The 15,213-nt window shown below is 44.2% G+C and overlaps 1 protein-coding gene across 4 annotated transcripts in view; it reads right to left on the bottom strand.

The window, feature by feature from the left end:
* The window catches only part of nop14 (NOP14 nucleolar protein homolog (yeast)), a 53,194-nt gene extending 37,981 nt beyond the window's left edge, over positions 1-15,213 (bottom strand). The window contains exons 1-5 of one of the 4 annotated variants that reach the window (XM_072593993.1): positions 15,109-15,196; positions 6,316-6,425; positions 6,000-6,201; positions 5,018-5,152; positions 3-144 (exon numbers count right to left, since the gene is read on the bottom strand). In XM_072593993.1, the coding sequence (XP_072450094.1) occupies positions 3-144; positions 5,018-5,152; positions 6,000-6,182 (460 nt within the window). In that variant the 5' untranslated portion in view covers positions 6,183-6,201; positions 6,316-6,425; positions 15,109-15,196. Of the gene's footprint in view, positions 1-2; positions 145-5,017; positions 5,153-5,999; positions 6,202-6,315; positions 6,426-7,155; positions 7,263-15,104 lie in introns of those variants that run through there. The other 3 variants (XM_072594002.1, XM_072593984.1, XM_072594010.1) reach the window with 3 other exon arrangements.

The following is a 15,213-nucleotide window of genomic DNA, read 5'->3' as shown; positions in this document are numbered from 1 at the left end:
ACCTGACAGAAGGCCCTTTTCTTCCATTTCATCATCACTGTCTGGCACGTCATTAAACTTCTCAATGTCCGCCAGGGATTGCCCGTAATGGGTGAGATCTTCATCTTCATTCAGGTTGTATATGTCCTTCTTTGTGTGCTGCCGCTGAAACAACAAGAACCCAAACAATTGAGTGAATCCAGCAGAGTTACACAACATTGGTCACACCATTAATTTTAATACAGTTAATTACAGGGTAGTTCATTTTCATGGGAGGAATAAGGTCATCTACCCCTTGAAAAATAAGAGATTAAGTTCTGATGAAAAGTTTCACAGATCTGAAACTTTCAAAGACTTATACAAATTACCTTATCTTTTCATGCCATAGATGCTTTCTGACCTGAATTATTTCAGATTTGCAGCATTCCTGGTATTCTTGCTTTTTGAGAAAAGTCTTCGTGGGTTGGAGACACAAGGGCATCTTGAGTGTTCCGATTTGCAAGTTATTTACCCGAGCTGATGAGTGGCAAGTAACATTCACCCCACACAAGCACTGGGCACTGATCATGTTCAGCAAGAGAGAGTCTAACTATCACCTTTATGTTCAACAGCATTATTATCACTGAATTCCTCACCATCAATATGCTGTGGGTCATCATTGACCAAAATCTAAACTGGTCTAGATATAAACACCTTAGCTACAACAGCAGGTCAGATGCTATGACTGCTGCAGTGAGTTACTCATTTCCTGTCTCGCTAATGCCGGTCTTCCATCAAAAAAGTACAGGTCAGGAGTGCAATGAAATGTTCCCACTTGACTGGATGGATAAAGCTTCAACAATGTTCCAGAAGCTTGACAATATTCCGGGCAAAGCCGCCCATTTAAGTGGCAGGACAGCCACCAATTTCCACATTCACTCCCTACACTCTCTCTGCATATTGTCACCTGTCTACAAAATGCAGTTCAATAACTTACCAAGGCTTCTCAAACAGCATCTTCCATACTGATGACTTCTACCATCTAGAAGGACGAGGCCGACAGATACATGGAAACACCACCATCACCTGCAGGTTCCTCTCCAAGTCATGACTGCATCATGATTTGGGAATATATCACCATGCCTTCACTGTCACTGGTGAAAATCCTTAGGCCTCTGGGGATCCTTTCATCACCTACACTCCAGCAGCTTAAGAAGGCAGTTGACCTTCTCCACAGCAATCAGGGATGGGGCAATACATGTCAGCCTAGCCAGCAATATCACAGCTCATGAACAAGTGGGAAAAGACAAAGAAAATAAAGCTGTTAAGATTTGAAACAAAATTTTGGATTAGTGAATGGAGTCTTATTGTTCGACTCTGCTCAAGACCAGGACGACAGGGCAATTGCAGTGCTTCCTCTTGCCATTGTTTCTCAAACTGCATAGTGTGACATGGTGTTATGTATCTTAGGATCTCTTGTTTGGTCACTCATTGTGGCAGTTCTCTTCTCTGATTTTATCTAGTTTTTTGTCTATCCTATTCCAAGTTTCTGACCTAGTACCCCATCAAAAACAGAACCTTATAAAACTGAATATACCAGGCAGACATTCATATGAAATAACCATCTACACAAAAGTACTAATGATAAGAAATTTAAGTCACCATTTAGAAAAAAAGTTGGGGATGCCAGGACCATGTGACCAAGTAATATGTACATAAACAGCAGAAAAGTAGAGGAAGTTGCAGCAGATGCATACAATCTAGGGAGATGGAGTGATTATTGGGTTGTACTCCAGAGCATTTGAATTCATTGGGTTAAGGAGGGAATGAGCTAGAGTATTTAATACTGACTGACACACACAATCACTGGTCAGCCCTAGTCATTGCAGCAATCCAAGCATCTGTCAGGCCTACAGGATATTGAGACACCACGCAGTTTTCTGAATAACAAAATATGTCATCAGCCTGTAATGTGAATCCAACATTCATGTCCTTGTGGGTGTTGCCTCAGTGTAAAGCAGCATCGATTTTTAAGAAAATGCAGCCTTCAGACATTTTTGTGCTGAGAGTTCAGGATTCTAATCACTACAACATGAAGGAAAGGCTTGCATTTAGTGGCTTAATGCCCGACATAGAAATACTTCAGTGCTTTATACACATAGGAATACTTTAATGCACAGCACTGGCATTTTTACACAGCAAGATCCCACAAGCAGAAATGAGATAATACCAAAAGACATGGGAAAAGAAATTAGGCCATTCAGCCCATCAAGTCTGCTCCACCATTCAATCATGGCTGATAGATTTCTCAATCGCATTCTCCTGCTTTCTCCCCGTAACCCTTGATACTCAAGAACCTATCTATCTCAGTCTTAAATATACTCAATGACCTGGCCTCCACAGCCTTCTTTGGCAATGAATTTCATAGATTCACCACTCTCTCATAAGTTTCTCCTGATCTCCATTCTATAAGGTCTTCTTTTTACAGTCAGGCTGTGCCCTGGGGTAAGATTAGAGTGGTGCTGGAAAAGCACAGCAGTTCAGGCAGCATCCGAGGAGCAGTAAAATCGACGTTTTGGGCAAAAGCCCTTCATCAGGAATACAGCCCTCTCCTACCAATGGAAACATCTTCCCAACATCAACTCTGTCCAGGCCATTTAGTATTCTGCATGTTTGAATTAGAGTCCCCCTCATCTTTCTAAACTCCATCAAATATAGGCTCAGAGTCCTCAAACATTCCTCATATGTTAAGCTTTTCATTCCTGGGACTATTCTCGTGAACTTCCACTAAATACGATCCAAGGCCAGTACATCCTTCCCAAGCTATGGGGCCCAAAACTGCACACAATAGCCCAAATGTGGTCTGACCAGAGCCTTATACAGCCTCAGAAGTACATACCTGCTTTTATATTCAAGTCCTCTCAAAATAAATGCCATCATTGCATTTGCCTTCCTAACTACTGACTCAACCTGCAAGTTTGACTTGAGAGATTCCTGGACTAGAACACCTAAGTCTCTTTGCACTTCAGATTTCTGAATTTTCTCCCCATTTAGAAAATAGCCCATGCCTCTCATCTTCCTACCAAAGTATATGACCTCACACATTCCAAAGCTGTACTCCATCTGCTATTTCTTTGCCCATTCTCTTAATGTGTCCAAAACCTTCTATAGCCTCCCCATCTCCTCAATGTCCCTTTACCTATCTTTGTATTATCTTCAAACTTAGCCAGAATGCCCACAGTTCTTTCATCTAGATTGTTAATGCATAAAGTGAAAAGCTGCATTCCCAACACTGAGCCTTGTGGAACATCACTTGTCTGCCCTCCTGAGAAGGACTCTTATCCCCACTCTCTGCTTTTTGCCAGACAGCCAAGCTTCTATCCATGCTCGCACCTTGCCTCTAACACCATGGGCACATATCGTACTCAGTAACCCCCTGGGCGGCACCTAGTCAAAGGCCTTCTTGAAGCCCAGGTAGATAACATCCATTGGCGCTCCTTGGTCTAACTTGCTTATCACTTCCTCAAAGAATTCTAGCAGGTTTGTCAGGCATGATGAAGCCATGCTGACTTTGCCCTTTTTACCATACACTTCCAAGTATTCAGAAATCTCATCCATCACGATGGATTCCAGGATCTTACCCATGACCGAGTTTAGGCTAATTGGTCTATTTTCCATCTTTTGCCTTATTCCCTTTTTAAACAGGGATGCCACATCAGCAATTTTCCAGTCCTCTGGGATCCTCCTGATTCTAGTGATTCCTGAAAGATCACTACTAACGCCTCCACTATCTCTTTAACTATCTCCCTTTGAACTCTGGGGTATAGTCCATCTGGTCCAGGAGATTTATCCACCTATAGGCCACTCAGTTTTTCTAGCACCTTCTCCTTAGCAATGGTCACTATACTCAGCTCTGCCCCCTCACACTCTTGAATTTTTGGGATATTTCTTGTGTCTTCCAAGACTTACACAAAGTAAATATTCAGATCCTCAGCCATTTCCTTGTTCCCCACTAGTATCTCTCCAGCAGCCCCATATCTATCTTTGCTTCTCTCTTGCCCTTTATATTTCTAACAAAACTCTTACAAGTCTTTCTTTACATTACAGGCTAGCTTACTCTCACATTTAACCTTCTCCCTCCTTATTACTCTTTTTGTTTGTCTTTGTAAGCTTCCCAATCCTCTGGTTTCCCACTGCTCTTCATGTAGATGAGAAATAGGAAAATACCAAGGGCTAATCCTTGGTGGTAATGGTGCAGGAGCAGGAATAAGAAAATATACAGATGTGCAACAGTCCAGAAATGGAAAAATGCAGAGATCTTGAAGGATTAGAGATAGAGATAAGCTCCTTTGTCAATTAGCAACTACTTCTGACAATTCAAAACCTGCTCCTGATAGAAGACTTTTTTTTTCCTGATCAAACAAAATGGCAAATCTGGATTTAGTAATGAAGTAACGCATTAGATCACTTAAAATTGCATAATTCAAACAGCAAATGGACCAAAAACAGACATTGCTGGAGAACTTCTGAAGGGTCATTGGACCTAAAATATTAATTCTGATTTCTCTTCACAGATGCTGCCATATCTGCTGAGTTGCTCCAACAATTTGGTTTTGTTTCAGATTTCCAGCATCTGTAGTCCTGTATTTTATTTTAGGCAAATGGACAAAAACAGCTTCTCGTTAACATCAGGGAGTTCTTCCTGATTTTGTCTAGACCGTCTCAGGGAGGTTTCAAATGAGGCAAGACATCTGTGACAATCTAGGCTTTCTTCAATACTGCACTGGCCCGGTCATGTACTTGAGTTAACAGGTATACATCTTGGATAGGGGTCTACTCCAAAACAAGCTAATCTCTTAACAGAATATTGGAAAGCAGGTCTGGAAGTGCAGAGGAACCAATGAAGAGGGGAAATAAATATAATCAGAGTCAAAAACAGACCCTTCAGTCCAACTTGTCCAGCCGAACAGAAATCCCAAACTGATCCAGACTTATTTGCCAGCTTGGGACGATTTCCACCAGGCTGTTTTACTTCTTGTGTTAAAACAGAAAGTATTACCTGCTGCTCCAAGGAGAACCTCTTTGTCATCTTTTCATCTGGAGTTAACGTAGTATCATATTCACCAAATCGTTTGTCAAGAAATTTATTGGCCTTCCCCTTGTCCTGATATTCTTTCAGCAAAGTTTCTGTACGCTGGAAGACAAATGAGTAAAGAAGTATCGTAAAATAGTCCAGTAAAATTGACAATTTGATATTTGTTCACACAATGAATCAATGATTCTAACTTTATAAATATTCTGTTAATGCTAAAGAGTTGACACAAGCATGATTGACCAAGTGGTCTCCTACTCCCATTGTCAAATGATAAACAGAAAATGTTGGAGAAACTTAGCAAACCTGGCATCATCTGTGGATAGAAAAACTGAGTTCCCATTATGTTGATTCTTTAAGTGAATCCAGAGCCCCATGCTAATGCCTTGGGTGTGTCAGTTCAAATCCCTAGATCATACAGTCAGAGTCAGAGATGTACAGCGTGGAAGGGTGTTGGACTGGATTAGACTAGAGAGCTTAGAAAGTGAGGACTGCAGATGCTGGAGTACCAGAGTTGAAAAATGTGGTGCTGGAAAAGCACAGCATATGCTCGAAACGTCGATTCTCCTGCTCCTCGGATGCTGCCTGGCTTCCTGCGTTTTTCCAGCACCACATTTTTCAACTCTGGATTGGACTAGGTCAAAAATCACACAACACCATGTTAATAGTCCAACGGGTTTATTTGAAAACACCAGCCTTCAGAGCACTGCTCATTCATCTGGTGCTAGTAAGAGGTGAAAGCAAATTCAATAAGAAATTTAAGAATACAACTGGATACACATATGAAAAGGAAATATTAGAGTACTGTGGAGAAAGAAATGGGGGATGGGACCAACAGGACAGATCTATCAAATGAGTTGCATTGCTGGGATGGCTCGCATGTCCTCCTATGGTTGTGACATTGACAACCCAATACATCACAGAACAAATAGGTATTACAATCACTTACCCTTTTAATAGATTTAGATCGAGATACTCCAGGTAACCCACGGTCATGCTTCGTTTTCCGGCCAAGTATATTAAACTTCTGCTTGTTAATTTTCACCTCAAACGGATTTGTCTTAATGTCTCTTGTAGATTTTCTCTTTCGTATGTTATCAGAAGAAATCTTCTTTTTCCGAGCTTTCCCCATCTTTCACAGCTCTGAAGAACTGTAAAATAAAAAAAATGCAACACAGAATTGATTACTGAGCCACGGAAGATTCATATTTAGGAGAAATACACATTTAAACATATAGTGTTATGAAGATGTGGGTATACTGTACCTTTAAGAGAGTTAAAAGCTATCAGAACTACCTGACAGCACCAAGTGTTCTGAATAAGATACAAGGTAACATGTGGTCTAGCTATCGGGGTGGTTAGGGTAGCTGGTTGCCTGGAGACAGAAACAGATTTGAATTAGGCCTATCAGTTTAAATTAATACTCCGAAAAATACTAAATTCCTATCAAGTTTGAATTTAGTATATTGACAATCTTAAACGCCAATGACACAATCTGATGTTTTGGGAGGGGTTTTAAGACCAGGGAACACTGAACAGTTGGGAGGAGAATTGCCACCAGCATGTAGAGACTGCCTGAAAAAAATAGCTCTCTTAAAAGTAACTTTATCAATCTATTACCTGTGAAGTATAACCTCTAAGAAGAAGAAAAGATGACACGGGAAGATCCAACAGCTGACAGGTTTTGAAAACTTGAATTTTTGGTAAATTTTAATGGGGGGGGGGTTTAATCGGACTAGTATTATAGAAGGGAAAGTAAAAGATAGGTTAGAAGGAGTTGTAAATAGTTGTTAATTAACTATTCTCTGCTATACTTTCAGAAATAAAGTCAGGGGGATCCAAGATGGCGGCAACCCAGCAAGTCTGAGTCGACAGTGCTCCTCCCAAGACTTGGGCAAAGTGGGTCACCCACCCCCATCACACTCACCAAATCATTAAAAATAGCTGTTTAATTTAATGAGTTGCTTAGTATTAAATTTAAACAATCTAATCTTCAGTAAAAATGACTAAAGGGAAAGGAGCCCACAGCTCTCAGCAAGCAGGAACCCCTCCCCCACCCTCTCCAGATGCAGCAGAGGCGTCCACAGCCACCCCGGGGGACTTACCTACGGTGGCGAGCCTCATGGAAATCATCTCCAAACTGGATGCGAAGATCGATGCTTTTATTGTAGAATCCCGAAGCCGATGGGACTCCCTCTCGGCCGCGCTGCAAAAGCATGACCGAGACATCAAGGAAATCGAGCGCCAAGTTGGGGGGGGCGGAGCTAAAGGCCGCGACCTCCGAAACGACAGCGCAATCGGCCGTGGATCGGGTCCGGAGTCTCGAACAGCGAGTCTGGACCTTGGAGAATCATATTGACTACCTCGATAATCGAAAAAATATTCGTTTGCTGGGCCTTCCCAAACGGGAAGAGGAAGGCCAGCTTACAGCATTTCTTGAACAGTGGCTGCCACAGCTTTTAAATCTGGAGGCTGGATCAGGCCAGGTAAGGGTGGAATGGGCCTACCGGGTCGCAATACGCGGGCCCGGCTCGAACCAGCGTCCACGCCCGGTCCTGTTCCAGCTGCAGAGCTATAGGGAGAGGCAGATACTCCTAGAAGCCTCTAGAAATCTTGGAAAAGATCCCCAAACCATGATTCATAAAGGATCCAAGATCATGTTATTCCAGGACTTTTCCCCAGCTCTGGTCCGAAAGAGGAGGGCATTCGATGAGGCGAAGAAGTGTTTAAGGGACTTAAATATTCAGTACTCCTTATGCTACCCAGCGATGCTACGCTTTAACCATGAAGGATCCGTGTATAACTGCGGATCACTGGAAAAGGCTAAGGAATTTTTGGACTCTCTTAGATAAATTGCAAGAGATAGTGGATGTTGGTTTGCCTCCCCCCCCACTCCGGTTTATATCCCCCCTTTCCTTTTTTTTAACCTTACTGTTTAATATTATCTTGGGGGGTGGGGAGAGGGAGTTATTCATTTGTTCTCTACTTAACGATTTTCTCCCTCCCCTTGGGTTTTTTAAAATTATTATTCTATATATAAATCGCAGGATTGTGAAGACAGGACTAGGAGGATGCAATCAATTTTTAAAAATTTGACCTTTCCAGATTTAACTCCAGAACAGGTATCGGTCTTAAATGCTCCGATTTAAGAGCATTAATTGGACTGCTCCGAAAGTCCAAGAAATACTTGACGCAATCAGGCAACTTCAGAGCAGTAAGGTACCTGGCCCAGATGGTTTTCAAGCTGAATTCTATGAAGAATTTACAGGAATATTGGCTGGTCCACTTATGGACATGTATAATTATCCATATAGTCAGGGCAGTCTCCCGCCTTCGCTGAAAGAGGCAAATATCTCTCTTATCCTTAATAAAGGAAAGGATCCAAAAGATTGTGCGTCATACAGACCAATATCCTTGCTAAATGTAGATTTTAAAATCTTTTCTAAAACATTAGCATTGAGACTAGAAAGGGTATTGCCACATATCATAAAGGAGGATCAGACAGGGTTTATTAAGGGCCGTAGATCATCCAATAATATTAGAAGGGTTTTGAACATGATTCAAGCCTGCCATCAGGGAAAGATACCAGGAGTAGTAGTCTCATTAGACGCGGAAAAGGCATTCGATAGGGTTGAATGGTCATACTTGTTTTACACATTGGAAAGGTTTGGCGTTGGAAAGGTGTTTACCAAATGGGTTTCAACACTGTATAGTGATCCCAAAGCAGTTGTGGTTTTCAATGGATTAGGTTCGGATAGCTTCAGTGTGGGTAGGGGCTGCCGTCAGGGATGCCCTCTCTCGCCATTGTTATTTACACTAATAATTGAGCCACTCGCAGAAGCTATACGGGCTGATCCTAATATAACAGCCCCGAGGATTGGTACAGGTAAACATAAAATTACCCTTTATGCAGATGATGTTCTTCTATTCCTCAGTAATCCTCTGATGTCCGTACCTCACTTAATCCAAGTTATTAATACATTTAGCGCATTCTTAGGCAATAAAATTAATTTCTCAAAATCGGAGGCTATGCCAATGGGTGGCCTTGCTATGATACCCCACTTACTGGATGGATCCCACTTTCCCTTTCGGTGGTCCAAGGAGGGTTTCTTATATTTAGGCATTTTTATTACCCAAGTATTTGGTCAGTTATACAAGACTAACTTTGTGCATTTACTAGAAAGGATAACGCAGGATAACTCCAGCGATGGGGAGACCTTCCAATTTCCTGGCTTGGTGGAATAGCACTAATTAAAATGAATGTCCTGCCCTGTCTCCTATACCCTATGAGAATGCTTCTGGTGATGCTGCCGAAGCTGGCACTACGTAAATTATATGGCTGGTTGGGTTCCTTTATCTGGAATTATAGACGGCCCCTCATTAAGCCGAAGAAGCTACAGCTTCCACAGGCAAGGGGAGAATTGGACTTAACTGATATTTCCTAAAATCTGGGAAGTTCCCTATTAAGTTACATAGCCGATTGGGTCTTGTCTGACCCACAATCAATCTGGCTGGACATAGAGACTTCAAGTAAAATGCCCACTTATTAACTTTTTATTTTCAGACAAGAGGAAAATCATTACGGATCACTGTAAAAACCCTATAATACTAAACACAATTAAAGCTTGGAATATAATGCGGCAAAATGAGGGTAATTCACATAAAACATCCCCCTATGCACCGATAGTGGGAGCATGGGGATTCCAACCGGGGTTTACAGATACCACTTTTAAACTCTGGAGATCCGGGGTATCTCATGTCTAGGGAACCTATTGAAAGATGGGGTCCTGATGTCTTTTGAACAGCTGTGTCAGAAATTTGGATTACCTAATGGAGACCTCTTTCGATACTTCCAAATTCGAGATTACGTACAGAAGAAGACTACGTTATTAGATAGTCTTTATAAATCAGATAGAGAATGTACAGTACTACAACCAATGGGGGTATCTTCCATCAGTACTATTTATCATTTACTACATGATGAAGTATTGGGAGATATGGACAATCTGCTTAAAACATGGGATCAGAAATTTCTATAGAAACGTGGAATGACATTTGGGAAAACGCCAGAAGAATCACCATCTGTAACAGAACTCAGGCTATCCAGCTGAAGATACTTCATAGGGCCCATATAGCACCGGATCGATTGGTAAAATTTAAGTAAGGAGCATCTCCAATGGGTCCCAAATGCAAAATAGAGGTGGGCACTCTTGTACATTGCCTATGGACCTGTCATAAGATCCGTAGATACTGGACTAAAGTAGCAAGTACCCTGACAGAAATTTTAGGAATGGAAATTAAAGTGGACCTTGTATCTCTCCTTTTGGGCTTTTCGAACTTATCCTCCCTGGATATGCACGGGAAGAGATTATTTTCTATTCTCTCTTTCTGTGCAAGGAAAAATATTTTGGTGAACTGGGTGGCTGGGCGCCCCCCTGGACTTTCAAATTGGCACAGATTAATTATGGAATGTATTCCCTTTGACTTCCTTACAAATATGGTGCACCGAAAGATCGAATTATTTCATAAAATATGGCAGCCCTTCTTGAATTATATGAATACAGATATTTCGGCTATCCTAACAAGGGCTTTTGTTTAATTGAGATTACGAACCTCGCTGGTCTGGGGCCCCTTGGGAGAGGAATCCCGCACGACATGGGTTTTGTTACATTTGATGTTAATACATTCCGAGCATGTATCTCACTACCCAATTTCTGTGTTATCCGTTGGTTTTTTTTTTCTTTCTCTTATTTGAATAATTTAAGAGACTTAAATATACACTCTGGTTAGTTGTAGGTTAGATTAATAGTTAGTCAAGTTTTGTTTTTTTTCCCTTTCTTGGTATTTTTCTTTTGTTAAATTTTGGTTATTATTTATTTAAGATTTAATTGTATATCAATGTTTGTACTTGAGAGTTTTGTTTATTTTTGTAAACTTGTAAAAGTGTTAAATTTCTAATAAAAATATCTATTAAAAAAAAGAAATAAAGTCATTAATTTTCACTTTAAATAGTTCTTAGCCTCTCAAATTATCACAGATTACTAGACGGGCTAAATCGTTTGTGTTGCTGGTGTAAATTAAGTAGGAGCATTTACTCCATGTTGTAACAGTTGTCTCCAGGCAACCAGCTACTCCAGTAGCTGAACCACATGTTACCTTGTATCTTATACAGAACATCTGGTAATTCTGCTAGCTTTTAACTCTCTTAAAAACGTACACTACACCCACATCTTCAAAACAATAGTGCTCAGACTGCTTCAGCATAGTGGCACACAGACGAGCACTGCTGTCTCACAGCACCAGGGACCCAAGTTCAAGTCTGTGTGGAGTTTGCGCATCCTCCCTGTGTCTGTGGGGTTTCTGATGGATGCTGACGTTTCCTTCAACAGTCCTATGTATGTAGGCTATGTGGGTTAGCCATAGGAAGTGCAGGGTTAGAGCAAGGGTCTGGATGGGATGTTCTTTGGACGGTTAGTATGTACTTATGCCGAAATGTTGAACCTCCTGCTCCAGGGATGCTGCCTGACTTGCTGTGCTTTTCCAGTGCCACATTTTTCGACAGATTTCTTCAGCATCTGCAGTCCTCACTTTCTCTCTGAATTGCCTCTTCCTACACTGTACTAATTCTCGTAGTAATATGTAAAAACAGAAGAAGTTCATTCCACTATTCTACTATTTGTGGCCAATCTGAGACCGACCTCAGTATAACCAACTTCCATCCATTTTCCTAACTTTTGCTGAACATAAATCTCACCTTTAAACTGGGGAGGGCCAGAACTCCACCAAAGACGTACTGACTAATGATGAATTATAATCAACACACAGATGCTGGAATTACACGTACATAGATACCATGAAGGATTAGAATAAAGAAACTGACATCTGAAACAAAAACACAAATTGCTAACAAAACCCAGCTGCGCTGTCAGCATCTGTGGGAAGATAGCACAGTTAACTTTATAACTTCTGTTCAGATTTGATATTCTGCTTCCTTCCCAGCAGATATGCTGAGTTTCACCAGCAATGGAGGATTGTTGGGCCACAGTTCACTAAGTCAGGTGGGAACAAGGCCACAGAGGGATTTGAAAGCAAATATGGTCACATTCAAACTCAAGATGTTGCTTAACAAGGAGCAAATGTAAGTCAGCAAACACAGGAGAGAGAGAGATTCAGGTCTTGCTGAGAGGCAAGGCATGGGCAGCAGAATTTTGGTTGACCTTACATTTGCAGAGGGTAGCACTTGAGACACTGGTCAGGAGTGCAACAGAACAGTGGAGTCTTAGGTAACAAAGGCATAACAGTGGGATTTTGGAGCTCATGAGCTGAGCTAAAGGCAAGATGGAAACTGTCTAAGAGCAGGCAAGTATCATACTTGAAGCTGCATGGTAGATGAAATATGACACCAAAACTGTGAACACACTTGACAGAGGTGGTAACTAGGAAATGAAGTTTAGAGTGAGGACTGTAAACAATAGTTTCTGTTTTCACATCAACTAACTCAAGCTGCGGCACAGTAGCTCAGTGGTTAGCACTGCTGCCTCATAGCACCAGACAGCTGGGTTCAATTCCCGGCTCAGGCAACTGACTGTGTGGAGTTTGCACATTCTCCCCGTGTCTGTGTGGGTTTCCTCTGGGTGCTCTGGTTTCCTCCCACAGTCTAAAAATGTGCAGGTTGGGTGAATTGGCCATGCTAAATTGCCCATAGTGTTAGGTGAAGGGGTAAATGTAGGGGAATGGGTCTGGGTGGGTTGCTGTTTGGAGGGTCGGTGTGGACTTGTTGGGCCGAAGGGCCTGTTTCCACACTGTAAGTAATCTAATCTAACAGACATCTGGTTGTTTGATCCCATCTTGTCTCAACCCTGATGAAGGGCTTTTGCCTGATAAGTTGATTTTCCTGCTCCTCAGATGCTGCCTGAATTGCTGTGCTTTTCCAGCACCACTCTAATCTGCAGTACCCACTCCTGTCCATCTTGTATATATTGAGTGTAGGGGCAGCTGCAGTCAGGTGAACAAGCAGAAAGCTGGGAGACCACAGCAAGCTAGGCAGCATCAGGAGGTGGAGACGTCATTTCAGTGGAACCCTTCTCAAAACATCGACTTCTCCACCTCCTGATGCTGCCTGGCCTGCTGTGCTCTCCCAAGCCTCCTGCTTATCTACTTTGGATTGCAGCATCTGTCGTTCTTTTGTCTCTAACGCAGTCAAGAGTGTGTTGCTGGAAAGGCACAGCAGGTCAGGCAGGTCCGAGGTGCAGGAGAATTGATGTTTCGGGCCAGAGCCCTTCGTCAGGAATCCGGCCTGAAATGTTGATTCTCCTGCTCCTTGGATGCTGCCTGACCTACTGTGCTTTTCCAGCAACACACTCTCGACTCTGATCTCCAGCATTTGCAGTCCTCACTTTTCTCCTTGTCTCTAACACAGTCAGGTGAAAGCAGGAGTGAGGAGAGCAGGTCTGAGGGGACGATAGGGGTAAGAGTTCATTGAAGCTAGCAATGGGGGATAATGGTCGTTAGACGGGTGGAGGTGGGGTGAGATGGTGAAAACTGGCATGAGGCAGGAGGGGATGGACAGTGAGGGGAGAGGTGGAGAAATGTGGAAATGGGAGAACAGGAGCATGGGGTGGGAGTGGAGATGGTGATGAGGATTGGAGGGGAGGTGGGGTTGAATGTAGATGGGAGTGGGGGTAAGGGTTGGTGGAGGTGAAGGTAGGTGAGGGTGAGGATAAGGGTTGGTGGGGGTAGGGGTAGGTGAGAGTCAGGGTAGGGGTTGGTGGGGGTAGGGGTATGAGAGAGCCAGGGTAGGGGTTGGTGGGGGTGAGGGTAGGTGTGTATAGGGGTAGGTGAGAGTCAGGGTAAGGGTTGGTGGGGGTAGGGGTAGGTGAGAGCCAGGGTAAGGGTTGATGAGAGTAGGGGTAGGTGAGAGTCAGGGTACGGGTTGGTGGGGGTGAGGGTAGGGGTAGGTAAGAGTCAGGGTAGGGGTTGGTGGGGGTGAGGGTAGATGAGAGTCAGGGTAGGGGTTGGTGGGGTTGTGGGTAGATGGCGGTAGGGGTAGGTGAGAGTCAGGGTAAGGGTTGGTGGGGGTGAGGGTGGGGGTGAGGGTGGGGGTGGGGGTGGGGGTGGGGGTGGGGGTGGGGGTAGGGGTAGGTGAGACTCAGGGTAGGGGCTGATGGGGGTGAGGGTAGGTGTGTATAGGGGTAGGTGAGAGTCAGGGTAAGGGTTGGTGGGGGTAGGGGTAGGTGAGAGCCAGGGTAAGGGTTGGTGGGGGTGAGGGTTGGTGGGGGTGAGGGTTGGTGGGGGTGAGGGTTGGTGGGGGTGAGGGTTGGTGGGGGTGAGGGTTGGGGTAGACGAGAGTCAGGGTAGGGGTTGGTGGGGCTGTGGGTAGGTGGCGGTAGGGGTAGGTGAGAGTCAGGGTAAGGGTTGGTGGGGGCAGGGGTAGGTGAGAGTCAGGGTAAGGGTTGGTGGGGGCAAGGGATGAGGGTAGGAGAGGGTGAGGGTAGCGGGAGGTGAGAGTCAGGGTAGGGGTTGGTGGGGGCGAGGGTAGGTGAGAGTCAGGGTAGGGGTTGGCGGGGGTAGGGGTATGAGAGAGTCAGGGTAAGGGTTGGTGGGGGCGAGGGAAGGTGAGAGTCAGGGTAGGGGTTGGTGGGGGTGGGGGTAGGGGTTGGTGGGGGTGAGGGAAGGTGAGAGTCAGGGTAGGGGTGGGTAGGGGTTGGCGGGGGTGAGGGTGAGGGTAGGGGTTGATGGGGGTGAGGGTGAGGGTAGGGGTGAGGGTAGATGGGGTGAAGAGAAGGGATTGGGTGGAGGGGATTGGAGTTGTGGGAGGGGGTTGAAAAGTGTTGGTGGAATTTCGTGGGTGTAGGGTTGAGAATATGGTGGGGGTCGGGGGGGGAGGGGGTGTGACTGCCGCGGGGGGGGGGGGGGGGGTAGGGGGTTCTGTCCCGGGCCCGGTGTGCTGGGGCTGAGGTGGGGGGATGGTTTCACACACCGGGCACTGCCTGCTCCCTCAGCCCGTCATATATATGTATGTATGAGATATATAATATATATATATTTCACTCACTCACCGTTTCCAAGGAGACAGCCCGCTCCCGGAGATCGACAACGTCCCACCACGCGCCAGGCCCAGACCAGCCTCGTGTCAAAGGTCCCAACCTCAGCGCGACATTACG

This window comes from Chiloscyllium punctatum, chromosome 2 (genome assembly GCF_047496795.1).
Source record: "Chiloscyllium punctatum isolate Juve2018m chromosome 2, sChiPun1.3, whole genome shotgun sequence".
NCBI classification, from domain to species: Eukaryota; Metazoa; Chordata; class Chondrichthyes; order Orectolobiformes; family Hemiscylliidae; genus Chiloscyllium; species Chiloscyllium punctatum.
The sequence above is the reverse complement of the archived record's forward strand: the minus strand, read 5'-3'. Positions and strand labels throughout refer to the sequence as shown.